This window comes from Bombina bombina, chromosome 12, assembly GCF_027579735.1.
Source record: "Bombina bombina isolate aBomBom1 chromosome 12, aBomBom1.pri, whole genome shotgun sequence".
NCBI classification, from domain to species: Eukaryota; Metazoa; Chordata; class Amphibia; order Anura; family Bombinatoridae; genus Bombina; species Bombina bombina.
Genome location: NC_069510.1, coordinates 32144333 through 32159459, shown reverse-complemented (window position 1 = coordinate 32159459; position 15127 = coordinate 32144333). Strand labels below are relative to the sequence as shown.

At 40.8% G+C, this 15127-nt stretch overlaps 1 protein-coding gene across 1 annotated transcript in view; it reads left to right on the top strand.

Moving 5' to 3' along the window:
* Positions 1-15127, top strand: part of LOC128642776 (xenotropic and polytropic retrovirus receptor 1 homolog) — a 556720-nt gene that overhangs the window by 20309 nt on the left and 521284 nt on the right. The window contains exon 2 of the mRNA XM_053695572.1: positions 6598-6739. Coding sequence (XP_053551547.1) covers positions 6728-6739 — 12 coding nt within the window. The 5' untranslated portion in view covers positions 6598-6727. The remainder of the gene's footprint in view (positions 1-6597; positions 6740-15127) is intronic.

Below are 15127 nucleotides of genomic sequence, written 5' to 3'. Positions count from 1 at the left end.
GTGAGTCTGCTAGACCACACTATCGTTGGAGCAGTAAACTGGGAAACTGAGAAATCTCAGTCTGTGTCATTCAGCACATTGGTGCTGCCCCAATTGTGAGTACAGCGATTTCTACTTATCCATCTGCTTGGTACACCACAATTTTACACTAGGAGGCGCCCTCTGTTGTTTTGGGTCTCCACACAGATTGTTCAATAACAAAATTCATACACCATGGCAAGACTGAGCATAGCAACAAGACACAATGTGGATAAAATGCATCAGCAAGGCCTCTCCCAGGCAGAAATTTCAAGGCCAACAGGGGTTTCCAGATGTGCTGTCCAAGCTCTTCTGAAGAGGCACAAAGAAACGGGCAATATTAAGGACCATAGACACATTGGCCGGCCAAGGAAACTTATGTCACGGGTAGTATATTGTCTGTCTAGGAAGGGACCCTAAGATTGGGAAGTGACTATAGTAACACAATCCCAGCTCGGAGGGTAGTACCCAGGATGTGACTAAAATAGTAGTTGAGAGGATAAGGCAAAAGCAGAGTCGATATCCAGGCCAGGGGTCAGCAACGTGTGGGCAAAGGCAGTACAAATTCGTCAGGCAAAGAAAAACACAGTTCTGGCAAAATGTCAAGTCTTCCAGAAAAAGGCAGACAGAATCGGGATCCAGCAGAATGGTCAAGGTAATAAGCAAGGTCGGCAGCAGAGATAAAACAGCAAGCAGATCACAGATGTAACACACCCAGGAAAAGATCCTATACACAGGCAATTACAGGAAGCAGGAAGCGTGCTTAAATAGGGGGTTGATTGCAAAATTGCCTGTAGCTGGCAGGCAGGTGCAGTCAGAGAGTGAGCCAGAGCAGGTAGAAGAATAAGTAGATCAAATGCTGAGCCAGAATCCTCCAGTGGCTCGGGAAAAGCTAACGGCCAGAGACTGACCAGAGGTTCCCGTATCAACTCCAGCCACAGGCACTAACATAGCCCGCCCCCTCAAGGTTTCTCTCCAGGGAACCTTACGAGGACTATGAGGAAAGCATCTATGGAAGGAAACAACCAGAGCAGGGGCATAGAGATCTCAAGCAGGAATCCAACACCTCTTAGAGACAGAATACCCCTTCCAATCCACAGGATATTGCAGTTGCTGATTGTTAATGTCAGAGTTTAGAATCTCAGAAACTTTAAATTCTGGTTCCCCTTCAACAAGTACTGGAGCAGGAGACTGTGTCTGCCTGGTGTACTGGTTACTTATTGCGGGTTTTAAAAGGGAAACACGAAACACCGGATGTATCCGGAGAGAGGAGAATGCGGAATGGACCAACAAACCTGGGACCCAGCTTGGCTAAAGGTTTTTTGAGTTAGATATGTTCTGTGGAAAGCCATATCAAGTCACCTGCTTGAAAAAAAATTGGTACTCAACGTCTGCGATTAGCAGTCTTTTGGTATCGGTTGTTTGTGAACTAAAGTACCCGATGGGTGACTTTCCACTGTTTTTTAAGCAACTGGGTTCTGACATCTACAGCAGGTACCCCAGTAGTAGTTCTGGTGAGAAATTTTATTAGCAGCACAAAGAGAACAAGCTGAGACATACTGCCTAACATCATAGGACATTTTAGGTCACCAGAGTAGTAAGGCAGTGGACAAGCCTGCGATGACCTGCTGTGGTTTGATGATGATATCAACAGTATCCTCCATAAGGTTGTGGAAAAAAATTGCCTAGAAAAAGCACCTGCCTTTTTATTTTTGGAGCCAGACAAGTAAGATAAGTTAAGGAATGGCATGGGAGTACCCTCAAGCAGGTGTCCCCATTCAGTTAGGGCTAAAAGCTCTCTCTGTGCAACATCATAATTATTTTCGGTATTAGAAAATGTCTTTAATAAGAATGCTACAGATTGTATTTTTCCAGATTTAGGATTTCTCCGAGAAAGGATACCCCTGCAGCCACATATGAAGCGTCAACCTCCAAAATGTATTGAAGGCAAGGATCTGGATGTTGAAGAATTGGGGCAGTAATGAAAAATCTGTTTTAGTTTTTGGAAAGCTTCTGTGTCTTCTTTATGACATTTTTTGCTAGAAGTAGATTTCTTAGTGAAAGCCACAATAGTTGCAGTAATGGAGGAAAATCCCCAACTGAAGCGTCTATAATAGTTTGCAAAGCCTAAGAATCTTTGTATCCCTTTCAGAGAGTTAGGCTGAGGCCAGTTCTGGATAGTAACAAACTTAGTGGGATCCATAGCAAATCCAGAGGATGAAATGATTTAACCCAGAAATGGAATTGAAGATTGGTGAAACTGGCATTTCTCCAGCTTTGCATAAAGGTGGTTCTCCCGGAGCCTTTGTAGTATCATTTGGCTATGTTGCTGGTGTACGGACAGATATTTGGAATATATGAGTATATCATCTAAGTAAATGATAACCAATTTGTTAACATAGTCTTAAAAACACTTCATTTACGAAGCTTGAAATACAGCTGGAACATTACAGAGTCCAAAGGGCATTACTTAATATTCAATATGGTCTAAGCGACTGTTGAAGGCTGTCTTCCACTGATTGCCTTTCTTTATGCGTATTAGATTGTAAGCTCCACAGAGGTCAAGTTTGGTGAATGCTGTGGCTCCTCTTAGATAGTCAAAAAGCTCTAGGATTAGTGGAAGAGGGTGCGAATCTTTGCCTGTGATGCGATTCTATGCCCAGTAATCAATGCAGGGTCTAAGACCCCATCCTTCTTTTTAACAAAGAAAAAACCTTCCCCAGCAGGTGAAGAGGCTAGGCGGATAAATCCTTGCTCCAAATTTTCTTTGATATTCTCCTCCAGGGCCAGAGATTGAGTTTGAGAAATAGGAAAAGTCTTCCCTTTAGGGATTGGAGCCTCGGCTAACAAATTAATAGTACAGTCCAATTCACGATGTGGAGGTAAAGTTTCTGCGTTCTGTTTGGAAAACACATGTTGGAAAGCTTTATATATATCTGGAAGTGTTATGGGGAATATACGCAAGCAAGGTAGTATAATACTTCTTACTAAGAAATGGAAGACAGCGGTTAAAGCAAGTATCACCCCAGAATGATAATTCTCCTGTAGTCCAGTTAAAGACAGGATTTTGACATTGAAGCCATGGGAGGCCTAGAATAACTGATGTATATAGTGTATAGTATAGTTAAACACTTTATTATATATGACTATTGCATAGATCTGATTTTACATGTTTTCAGCTACTTGACTGCAAAGGACTCCAATGCACTTATATAGATGTCTATATTTATTTACATATTTATTTGTGTTTATATGTGTATATATCTCTGTAGATACATATATACACATATAAATACATAAATACTTATGTGCAGGTATATAAACACACATATATATATATTATGGACATGTATATGTATGCATCTCTATGTTAAAGCCCCTTTCCTGCCCTTTTTTTCTAACACCATATCTTTGAGGCCTTACAACTTTTTTATGCAATTTTTCACTTAAATAATTTTTTATTCGATGGTGTTATTTGTAGTGTAACTGTACTTTTAAATGCATTTTTGATGTGTATTGTGCAATTTTTTTATTCGAGCAGTTAACCAGAGTTCCAAAGTTGCACTTTAAACTAATTTACTTTCAACTTGTAATACATGCGCTACTTCTAACGCACGCAAACACCCGCGATAAACCACTTTTCACTCTCGCACAACAGTTATCAATGCACTCGTAATCTAGCCCAAAGCGTGCAATTAAAAAGTTTGTGCACAATTCCATAATAGAAGTACATTAATTTTTTTTGTTTGTTTGTTAAATAATCATTAATATTTTTATCTTTCCCTTTAATGGATACTTTTCTCACCCAGAGTAAGCATTTTTTTTTTGTTTGTTTGTTAAATAATCATTAATATTTTTATCTTTCCCTTTAATGGATACTTTTCTCACCCAGTGTAAGCATTTTTTTTTTATATATATATTTTGTCTAGCTTCTAGCACAGTACAGTTTTTATCTGTGTACTCATATAGGCTTTAGGGATCTTATGTCATTTTCATAATGTAATCATCTATTGAAACAATAAGAGAACATTTTACATTGAACTTCACAAAATTCACACAAGGTGTCCTAGACCAGAGAAAAAAAAAGTAATTTGTATGCAAAATACCTAGCTGGGCAAGAATTGAAATCATGTTAAGGTGCACATCTACAGCATTTGAATTTATACAGGGTATCTTAACTACATCAAACAACCCTATAAACATGTCATAAAAACGTACATAGCTAAACCGTGCAATCAAAATGTAGAAACAGATTTTTAAAGCAGATAAGAATCAGAAGGCCCATTAAAGGGATACTAACCCAATTTTGTTTTCATGATTCAGATAGAGCAGACAGTTTTAAGCAACTTTCTAATTTACTCCTATTACCAATTCTTCTTTGTTCTCTTGCTATCTTAATTTGAAAAAGCAGGAATTAAAGCAGGAACTGGCCCATTTTTGGTTCCACACTCTGGATAGTGCTTGCTTGATTGGTTGTTACATTTTGCCACCAATCAGACAGTGCAACACAGGTACATTTAAAATTGCATGCTCTATATGAATGTCAAGAACAAATTTCTTGTAAAAGAAGAAGGTAAACTTTAGGTACGAGCGGGTAAGTCTCTGGAGGGAAGTGGAGAAGCTTCAGTACAAGAAGCGATGTTGGCAAAGTTTAGCGTTGGCGTGTGACTTCACCGCAACGGCTCTAGAAGCAGCGTGGAGAGGAACTGAACAACAGGTAACAGGCAGCCTAGGATTGACAAGCAAGCTGCTGCTGTGATCACATCCAAGAAAAGGACTCCTTACAGATCTCATTTCAAATCCACTGGCAGCAAAGTGATTTAAAGCTGAATACAAGAGACAAGCCTCCAGAAGCCTGACTAGAACAAGCAGGTTTATTCGGCATAGACACAAAAAGTGTTACGCTATGTGTTTATCTTTCTTTCTTGCATGAATCTGGGGAACATTGCCAACTACTCTCCATACTCCAGAGGCGGTTAAGATTCTCACCTTTGCATGAAAGAGCAACAGAGAGTCCAGGGATACCATTGATTATAAAGAACTTTTCCCAACACCGGAACAAGATGTGGACAAAGTGCTCAGAAAACATTACTCTGGAGGACAAAGATAGAACCACTTTTATCCACATAGAGCAGACAGCTTACCTCATAGGATTGAGGTCGTATCTAGTAAGCAGGAAGTCTTACTTTTACATCTCTATTTAATACGCAATCCATACAAGAAACCAGCACAAACTGTGTCCAATTACCATCCAAGAACTGTTCTCTTTCTAATAAGATTAAATGTTTTATAATATATACCAGAAAAATATACTATAGCAGAGCGCCATCTCACTATTATTGATTGCTCTTTCCTTATCATTTCTAACAGTGACATGGGTACACTGTGTCAATACTGAGGCAGAACGCTATTTAGATTTTGTTGTATTGTATGTGGTGTATATATATACTTTTCTTTCAACAAATTCAACCATTTCCACATCAAGAAATAGTGATATCCATCATTACCAATATACAAATAGGATAATACAAAGGCAAAACACACCTTATAAACTCATACACTGAAACAACAAACCACCATATTGTAAGGTTTTAGCGCTGGTGACTTTTCTTGATTATATATATATATATATATATATATATATATATATATATATATACACAAAAATGCCAGAAGCCAGTCAACACTACGTATAGACCATGCCCACCTCCGATTTTCATAGCTCTTCCCCAAAATATCCAATCTAAACTGCATACAATACGCATAAAATAAACTTATCTGTAAACTGCTTGATATTCCCCAAATTAGATATATTATTATTATTATTTTTTTTTCAAACAACTTTATTGAAAACAAAGAAGTAATATACAAGAAGTAGGAGACGCAGCTCCTCCAATTTACATGTTCAATAGTTGTCATAAATTTTGAGTTTGTAAATACATGGACAAAAATCTATGTTTATAAAAACATAGAAAATAAGATTAAATGAAAGGATGGGAAGAGGGGGTTACGAGGGAAAAGAAAAAGGGGAGTTGGTGGATAGGTCCCGTCCCGCTCGCAACCAGCGAAAATGTCTATATGTAATTACATAGTGTGTATGTAAGCATCCCAAACCTGAGACATTTCAGCATAGGTTTCCATTTTTCCATTTTTTAGGTAATAATATTCTTCAAGTTCTAAAAGGTCTGTAACTTTTTCCACCCACATATCCCGTGAAGGGCCTTTAGTACTTTTCCAGTTTTTGGCTATTAGTTGTTTTGCTCCATTTTTCATTATCATAAATAATCGTACATAGGTTTTATGTTTAATATTTAGAAGCTTATTTAGAAGCCAGATCGCGGGGTCTAGGGGGAGCACAATCTACAAGATAGTTTCTATTTCTTTAACTACTAGTCGCCAGAAATTTTGGATATCGTTACACCACCACCACATATGTGCATCATTACTATTTACGTGTCCGCATCTCCATTAGATATATTATTATTATGTTGCTTTAATGTAGATTGCAGAAGACTCCTGTGCCACAATATGCTTACAAATATAGAAACAAGACCAAACAACTCTGCCTTATTCCCACAGCCCTAGACATCCATGCCAAGACTTCTCTGAGCAGATGGTTACGATGCCCGAAAGAATCTTGGTACACTGATACTATTGAACATGAGAACAAAAATGGGATTGTTGTAGGAAATCAAGACGTTTGGCAAATATGGAACTACAGGTGAGCTAAATTACTGACATTTAACAGAGAATGAACCATATAAACCTGGATTGGATTTCTCCAACATTGGTGTTTCCGGTCCACGGCGTCATCCTTACTTGTGGGATATCTCTTCCCCAACAGGAAATGGCAAAGAGTCCCAGCAAAGCTGGCCATATAGTCCCTCCTAGGCTCCGCCCACCCCAGTCATTCTCTTTGCCGTTGCACAGGCAACATCTCCACGGAGATGGTTAAGAGTTTTTTGGTGTTTAAATGTAGTTTTTATTCTTCTATCAAGTGTTTGTTATTTTAAAATAGTGCTGGTATGTACTATTTACTCTGAAACAGAAAAAGATGAAGATTTCTGTTTGTGAGAGGAAGATGATTTTAGCAGACAGTAACTAAAATCGATTGCTGTTTCCACATAGGACTGTTGAGATGAAGTAACTTCAGTTGGGGGAAGCAGTTAGCAGACTTTTCTGCTTAAGGTATGACTAGCCATATTTCTAACAAGACAATGTAATGCTGGAAGGCTGTCATTTCCCCTCATGGGGACCGGTAAGCCATTTTCTTAGTCAAACAAACAGAATAAAGGGCTTAATATGGGCTAAAAAACTGGTAGACATTTTTATGGGCTAAATCGATTGCTTTATTTGGGCATTTTATTCATATTTATGCTGACAATTTGCATTTATAAACTTGGGGAACGTTTATTAAACGGCAGGCACTGTGTTAGACACCTTTTCCAGTCAGGGGGCCTTCCTAGTTGTAGACTGAGCCTCATTTTCGCTCCATTACTGCGCAGTTGTTTTTTGAGAGCAGGGCATGCAGATGCATGTGTGAGGGTCTGAAATTTGCTGGAAAAGCATCTAGAAGGCGTCAATTGGTATCGTATTCCCCTCTGGGCTTGGTTGGGTCTCAGCAAAGGCTATAGCTGGGACTGTATAGGGGTTTAAATTTGTAAACGGCTCCGGTTCCGTTATTTTAAGGGTTAAAGCTCTGAAATTTGGTGTGCAATACTATTAATGCTTTAAGACACTGTGGTGAAATGTTGGTAATTTTTGAACAATTCCTTCATACTTTTTCACATATTCAGTAATAAAGTGTTTTCTGTTTAAAATTTAAAGAGACAGTAACGGTTTTGTTTTAAAACGTTTTTTGTGCTTTGTTGACAAGTTTAAGCCTGTTTAACATGTCTGTACCTTCAGATAAGCTATGTTCTATATGTATGAAAGCCAATGTGTCTCCCCATTTAAATTTATGTGATAATTGTGCCATAGCGTCCAAACAAAGTAAGGACAGTACTGCCACAGATAATGAAATTGCCCAAGATGATTCCTCAGATGAGGGGAGTAAACATGATACTACATCATCTCCTACTGTGTCTACACCAGTTTTGTCCACGCAGGAGGCCCCTAGTACATCTAGTGCGCCAATGCTTATTACCATGCAACAATTAACGGCTGTAATGGATAACTCCATAGCAAATATTTTATCCAAAATGCCTACTTATCAGAGAAAGCGCGATTGCTCTGTTTTAAACACTGAAGAGCAGGAGGGCGCTGATGATAATTGTTCTGTCATTCCCTCACACCAATCTGAAGGGGCCATGAGGGAGGTTTTGTCAGATGGAGAAATTTCAGATTCAGGAAAAATTTCTCAACAAGCTGAACCTGATGTTGTGACATTTAAATTTAAATTAGAACATCTCCGCGCACTGCTTAAGGAGGTGTTATCTACTCTGGATGATTGTGACAACTTGGTCATTCCAGAGAAATTATGCAAGATGGACAAGTTCCTAGAGGTTCCGGTGCACCCCGACGCTTTTCCTATACCCAAGCGGGTGGCGGACATAGTAAATAAGGAGTGGGAAAAGCCCGGCATACCTTTTGTCCCCCCCCCCCTATATTTAAGAAATTATTTCCTATGGTCGACCCCAGAAAGGACTTATGGCAGACAGTCCCTAAGGTCGAGGGGGCAGTTTCTACTCTAAACAAACGCACTACTATTCCTATCGAAGATAGTTGTGCTTTCAAAGATCCTATGGATAAAAAATTGGAAGGTTTGCTTAAAAAGATTTTTGTACAGCAAGGTTACCTTCTACAACCCATTTCGTGCATTGTTCCTGTCACTACAGCAGTGTGGTTCTGGTTCGAGGAACTAGAAAAGTCGCTCAGTAGAGAGACTCCATATGAGGAGGTTATGGACAGAGTTCACGTACTTAAATTGGCTAACTCTTTTATTTTAGATGCCGCTTTGCAATTAGCTAGATTAGCGGCGAAAAATTCAGGGTTTGCTATCATGGCACGCAGAGCGCTTTGGCTAAAGTCTTGGTCAGCGGATGTGTCATCCAAGACAAAATTGCTTAACATCCCTTTCAAAGGTAAAACTCTATTTGGACCAGAATTGAAAGAGATTATTTCAGACATCACTGGGGGAAAGGGCCACGCCCTTCCACAAGATAGGCCTTTCAAGGCCAAAAATAAGTCTAATTTTCGTTCCTTTCGCAATTTCAGGAACGGACCGGCCTCTAATTCTGCATCCTCTAAGCAAGAGGGTAATGCCTCACAACCCAAACCAGCCTGGAAACCGATGCAAGGCTGGAACAAGGGTAAGCAGGCCAAGAAGCCTGCCGCTGCTAACAAAACAGCATGAAGGAGTAGCCCCCGATCCGGGACCGGATCTAGTGGGGGGCAGACTCTCTCTCTTTGCTCAGGCTTGGGCAAGAGATGTTCAGGATCCCTGGGCGCTAGAAATAGTTTCTCAATTCAAGGAACTACCCCCAAGGGGAAGGTTCCACATGTCTCACTTATCCTCAAACCAAATAAAGAGACAGGCATTCTTACATTGTGTAGAAGACCTGTTAAAGATGGGAGTGATACACCCAGTTCCAATAAAGGAACAAGGAATGGGATTTTATTCCAATCTGTTCGTAGTTCCCAAAAAAGAGGGAACTTTCAGACCAATTTTGGATTTGAAGATCCTAAACAAATTTCTCAGGGTACCATTGTTCAAGATGGAAACCATTCGAACGATTCTACCCACTATCCAGGAAAGTCAATTTATGACTACCGTGGATCTAAAGGATGCGTACCTACATATTCCTATCCACAAAGAACATCATCAGTTCCTAAGGTTCGCTTTTCTGGACAAGCATTACCAGTTTGTGGCCCTCCCATTCGGGTTAGCCACTGCTCCAAGGATTTTCACAAAGGTGCTAGGGTCCCTTCTAGCGGTTCTAAGACCGAGGGGCATTGCAGTAGTACCTTACTTGGACGACATTCTAATACAAGCGTCGTCCCTGTCAAAAGCAAAGGCTCATACAGACATCGTTCTGGCCTTTCTCAGATCACACGGATGGAAGGTGAACAAAGAAAAGAGTTCTCTGTCCCCGTCAACAAGAGTTCACTTCTTGGGAACAATAATAGATTCCTTAGAAATGAGGATTTCTTCTGTTAAGTGTGATCAGTCCACGGGTCATCATTACTTGTGGGATATTAACTGCTCCCCTACAGGAAGTGCAAGAGGATTCACCCAGCAGAGTTGCTATATAGCTCCTCCCCTCTACGTCACCTCCAGTCATTCTCTTGCACCCAACGACTAGATAGGATGTGTGAGAGGACTATGGTGATATATTTAGTTTTTATATCTTCAATCAAAAGTTTGTTATTTTATAATAGCACCGGAGTGTGTTATTCCTTCTCTGGTAGAATTTGAAGAAGAATCTACCTGAGTTTTTCTATGATTTTAGCCGGAGTAGTTAAGATCATATTGCTGTTTCTCGGCCATCTGAGGAGAGGTAAACTTCAGATCAGGGGACAGCAGGCAGATTAATCTGCAAAGAGGTATGTAGCAGTTTATTATTTTCTGACATGGAATTGATGAGAAAATCCTGCCATACCGTTATAATGTAAACTCAGCCTTAAATGCAGTAGATGTAGCTGATATCAGGCTGTCATGTATGTATATTTTACACTTCAGTTTTCTGGGAAATGGTACTTCTCTGGCTTTTAAACTGTATACATAGACTTAACCTATTTTGCAGGGACTTGCAATAGGTTTTAAATGACAATTAATTATTGAGGTAAAATGTTTTTTTGCTGGCATGTAAAAACGTTTTTTTCTCTGAGGTACTGGGTGAAAAAATGTTTTGGGCACTTTTTTTCCACTTGGCAATAGTTTTGATTTAAATTAGAGCAGTTCACTGATCCCTCTCACTGTTATGTGTGTGGGGGAGGGGCCATTTTGGTGCTTTCACTATGCATCAGAAAAACTCAGTCAAAGGTTCATTTTCTTCCTGCATGTTCCGGTTCATCTCTACAGAGTTCAGGGATCTCAAGAGTCTTTTTTGAGGGAAGTAATCATACAGCAGAGCTGTGCTGATTGTATTGACTGTGATATAAAAAACGTTTATTTGTGTATTTTTTTTTTTTCTGCTGCCTGGGTTAGTTATCATTTGCTGAGGGGAACAATCCTTTGCTAAAACTGTATATTCTGACAAAGATTGATGCTATAACTTAATTATTTTATCTGTTATAATATTTTTCTGTGCTTCTTAAAGGCACAGTTCGTTTTCATATTATTTGTAAATTACTTTGAAAAGTATTTCCAAATTGCTGTTTATTTGCTAGTGTGTTAAACATGTCTGATTCAGAGGAATATCTCTGTGCTATATGTGTTAATGCCAAAGTGGAGCCCAATAGAAATTTATGTACTAAATGTATTGATGCTACTTTAAAAAATAGTCAATCTGTACAAATTGAACATATTTCACCAAACAACGAGGGGAGAGTTATGCCGACTAACTCGCCTCACGTGTCAGTACCTGCATCTCCCGCTCAGGAGGTGCGTGATATTGTAGCGCCGAGTGCATCTGGGCGGCCATTACAAATCACATTACAAGATATGGCTACTGTTATGACTGAAGTTTTGGCTAAACTACCAGAACTAAGAGGTAAACGTGATCACTCTGGGATGAGAACAGAGTGCGCTGATAATGCAAGGGCCATGTCTGATACTGCGTCACAGTTTGCAGAACATGAAGACGGAGAGCTTCATTCTGTGGGTGACGGTTCTGATCCAAATAAACTGGACTCAGACATTTCAAATTTTAAATTTAAGCTTGAGAACCTCCGTGTGTTACTAGGGGAGGTATTAGCGGCTCTGAATGATTGTAACACAGTTGCAATCCCAGAAAAAATGTGTAGGTTGGATAAATATTTTGCGGTACCGACGAGTACTGACGTTTTTCCTATACCTAAGAGACTTACTGACATTGTTACTAAGGAGTGGGATAGACCCGGTGTGCCTTTCTCACCCCCTCCTATATTCAGAAAAATGTTTCCAATAGACGCCGCCACACGGGACTTATGGCAAATGGTCCCTAAGGTGGAGGGAGCAGTTTCTACTTTAGCTAAGCGTACCACTATCCCAGTGGAGGATAGCTGTGCTTTTTCAGATCCAATGGATAAAAAATTAGAGGGTTACCTTAAGAAAATGTTTGTTCAACAAGGGTTTATATTGCAACCTCTTGCATGTATTGCGCCTGTCACGGCTGCAGCAGCATTTTGGTTTGAGTCTCTGGAAGAGACACTTCAATCATCCACACTAGATGACATCACACACAAACTTAAATTCCTTAAGTTAGCTAATTCATTTATTTCAGATGCCGTAGTACATTTAACTAAACTTGCGGCTAAAAATTCAGGATTCGCCATTCAGGCACGCAGAGCTCTGTGGCTAAAATCCTGGTCAGCTGATGTTACGTCTAAATCTAAATTGCTTAATATTCCTTTCAAAGGGCAGACCTTATTCGGGCCCGGCTTGAAAGAGATTATTGATGACATTACAGGAGGTAAAGGTCATGCCCTGCCTCAGGACAAGGCCAAAGCCAAGGCTAGACAGTCCAATTTTCGTTCCTTTCGTAATTTCAAAGCAGGAGCAGCATCAACTTCCTCTGCACCAAAACAGGAAGGAGCTGTTGCTCGCTACAGACAAGGCTGGAAACCTAACCAGTCCTGGAACAGGGGCAAACAGGCCAGAAAACCTGCTGCTGCCCCTAAGACAGCATGAATTGAGGGCCCCCGATCCGGGACCGGATCTAGTGGGGGGCAGACTTTCCCTCTTCGCCCAGGCTTGGGCAAGAGATGTTCAGGATCCCTGGGCGTTAGAGATCATATCTCAGGGATACCTTCTGGACTTCAAATCCTCTCCCCCAAGAGGGAGATTTCATCTGTCAAGGTTGTCAACAAACCTAACAAAGAAGGAAGCGTTTCTACGCTGCGTACAAGATCTTTTATTAATGGGAGTGATCCATCCAGTTCCGCGGTTGGAACAAGGACAAGGGTTTTACTCAAATCTGTTTGTAGTTCCCAAAAAAGAGGGAACCTTCAGGCCAATCTTGGATTTAAAGATCCTAAACAAATTCCTAAGAGTTCCATCGTTCAAGATGGAAACTATTCGAACAATTTTGCCCATGATCCAAGAGGGTCAGTACTTGACCACAGTGGATTTAAAGGATGCTTACCTTCACATACCGATTCACAGAAGTCATTACCGGTATCTAAGGTTTGCCTTTTTAGACAGGCATTACCAGTTTGTAGCTCTTCCATTCGGACTGGCTACGGCTCCAAGAATCTTCACAAAGGTTCTGGGCACTCTTCTGGCGGTACTAAGACCGCGAGGAATTTCAGTAGCTCCGTACTTAGACGACATACTGATACAAGCTTCAAGCTTTCAAACTGCCAAATCTCATACAGAGATAGTACTGGCATTTCTAAGGTCGCATGGATGGAAAGTGAACGAAGAGAAAAGTTCTCTCTTTCCACTCACAAGAGTTCCCTTCCTGGGGACTCTGATAGATTCTGTAGAAATGAAGATTTACCTGACAGAGGACAGGTTAACAAAACTTCAAAGTGCATGCCGTGTCCTTCATTCCATTCAAGAGACCAGAAATTCTCTTCTATGGTGGCTTTATCGGCCACATCTGTCCAGGGGAATGCCATTCAGCAGGCCAGACTGGTCAATTGTAACAACAGACGCCAGCCTACTAGGTTGGGGCGCTGTCTGGAATTCTCTGAAGGCTCAGGGACTATGGAATCAGGAGGAGAGTCTTCTTCCAATAAACATTCTGGAATTGAGAGCAGTCCTCAATGCTCTTCTGGCTTGGCCCCAGTTAGCAACTCGGGGGTTCATCAGGTTCCAGTCGGACAACATCACGACTGTAGCTTATATCAACCATCAGGGAGGGACAAGAAGCTCCCTAGCAATGATGGAAGTATCGAAGATAATTCGCTGGGCAGAGTCTCACTCTTGCCACCTGTCTGCAATCCACATCCCGGGAGTGGAGAACTGGGAGGCGGATTTCTTAAGTCGTCAGACTTTTCATCCGGGGGAGTGGGAACTTCATCCAGAGGTCTTTGCCCAAATACTTCGACGTTGGGGCAAACCAGAGATAGATCTCATGGCGTCTCGACAGAACGCCAAGCTTCCGCGCTACGGGTCCAGATCCAGGGATCCGGGAGCGGTCCTGATAGATGCCTTGACAGCACTATGGACCTTCAGGATGGCTCATGTGTTTCCACCTTTCCCGATGCTTCCTCGATTGATTGCCAGAATCAAACAGGAGAAAGCATCAGTGATTCTAATAGCGCCTGCATGGCCACGCAGGACTTGGTATACAGATCTGGTGGACATGTCATTCTGTCCACCTTGTTCGTTACCTCTGAAACAGGACCTTCTGATTCAGGGTCCTTTCAAACATCAAAATATAACTTCTCTGAAGCTGACTGCTTGGAAATTGAACGCTTGATCTTATCAAAGCGTGGTTTTTCTGAGTCAGTTATTGATACCTTAATACAGGCTAGGAAGCCTGTTACCAGAAAGATTTACCATAAAATATGGCGTAAATACCTATATTGGTACGAATCCAAAGGTTACTCTTGGAGTAAGGTTAGGATTCCTAGGATATTGTCTTTTCTACAAGAAGGTTTAGAAAAGGGGTTATCCGCTAGTTCCTTAAAGGGACAGATCTCAGCTCTGTCCATTCTGTTACACAAGCGTCTGTCAGAAGTTCCAGACGTTCAGGCTTTTTGTCAGGCTTTGGCCAGGATTAAACCTGTGTTTAAAGCTGTGGCTCCACCATGGAGTTTAAACCTTGTTCTTAACGTTTTACAGGGTGTTCCGTTTGAACCCCTTCATTCCATTGATATAAAGTTGTTATCTTGGAAAGTTCTATTTTTAATGGCTATTTCCTCGGCTCGAAGAGTCTCTGAGTTATCAGCCTTACATTGTGATTCTCCTTATTTGATTTTTCACTCGGATAAGGTAGTTCTGCGTACTAAGCCTGGGTTCTTACCTAAGGTAGTCACTAACAGGAATATCAATCAGGAGATTGTTGTTCCATCCTTG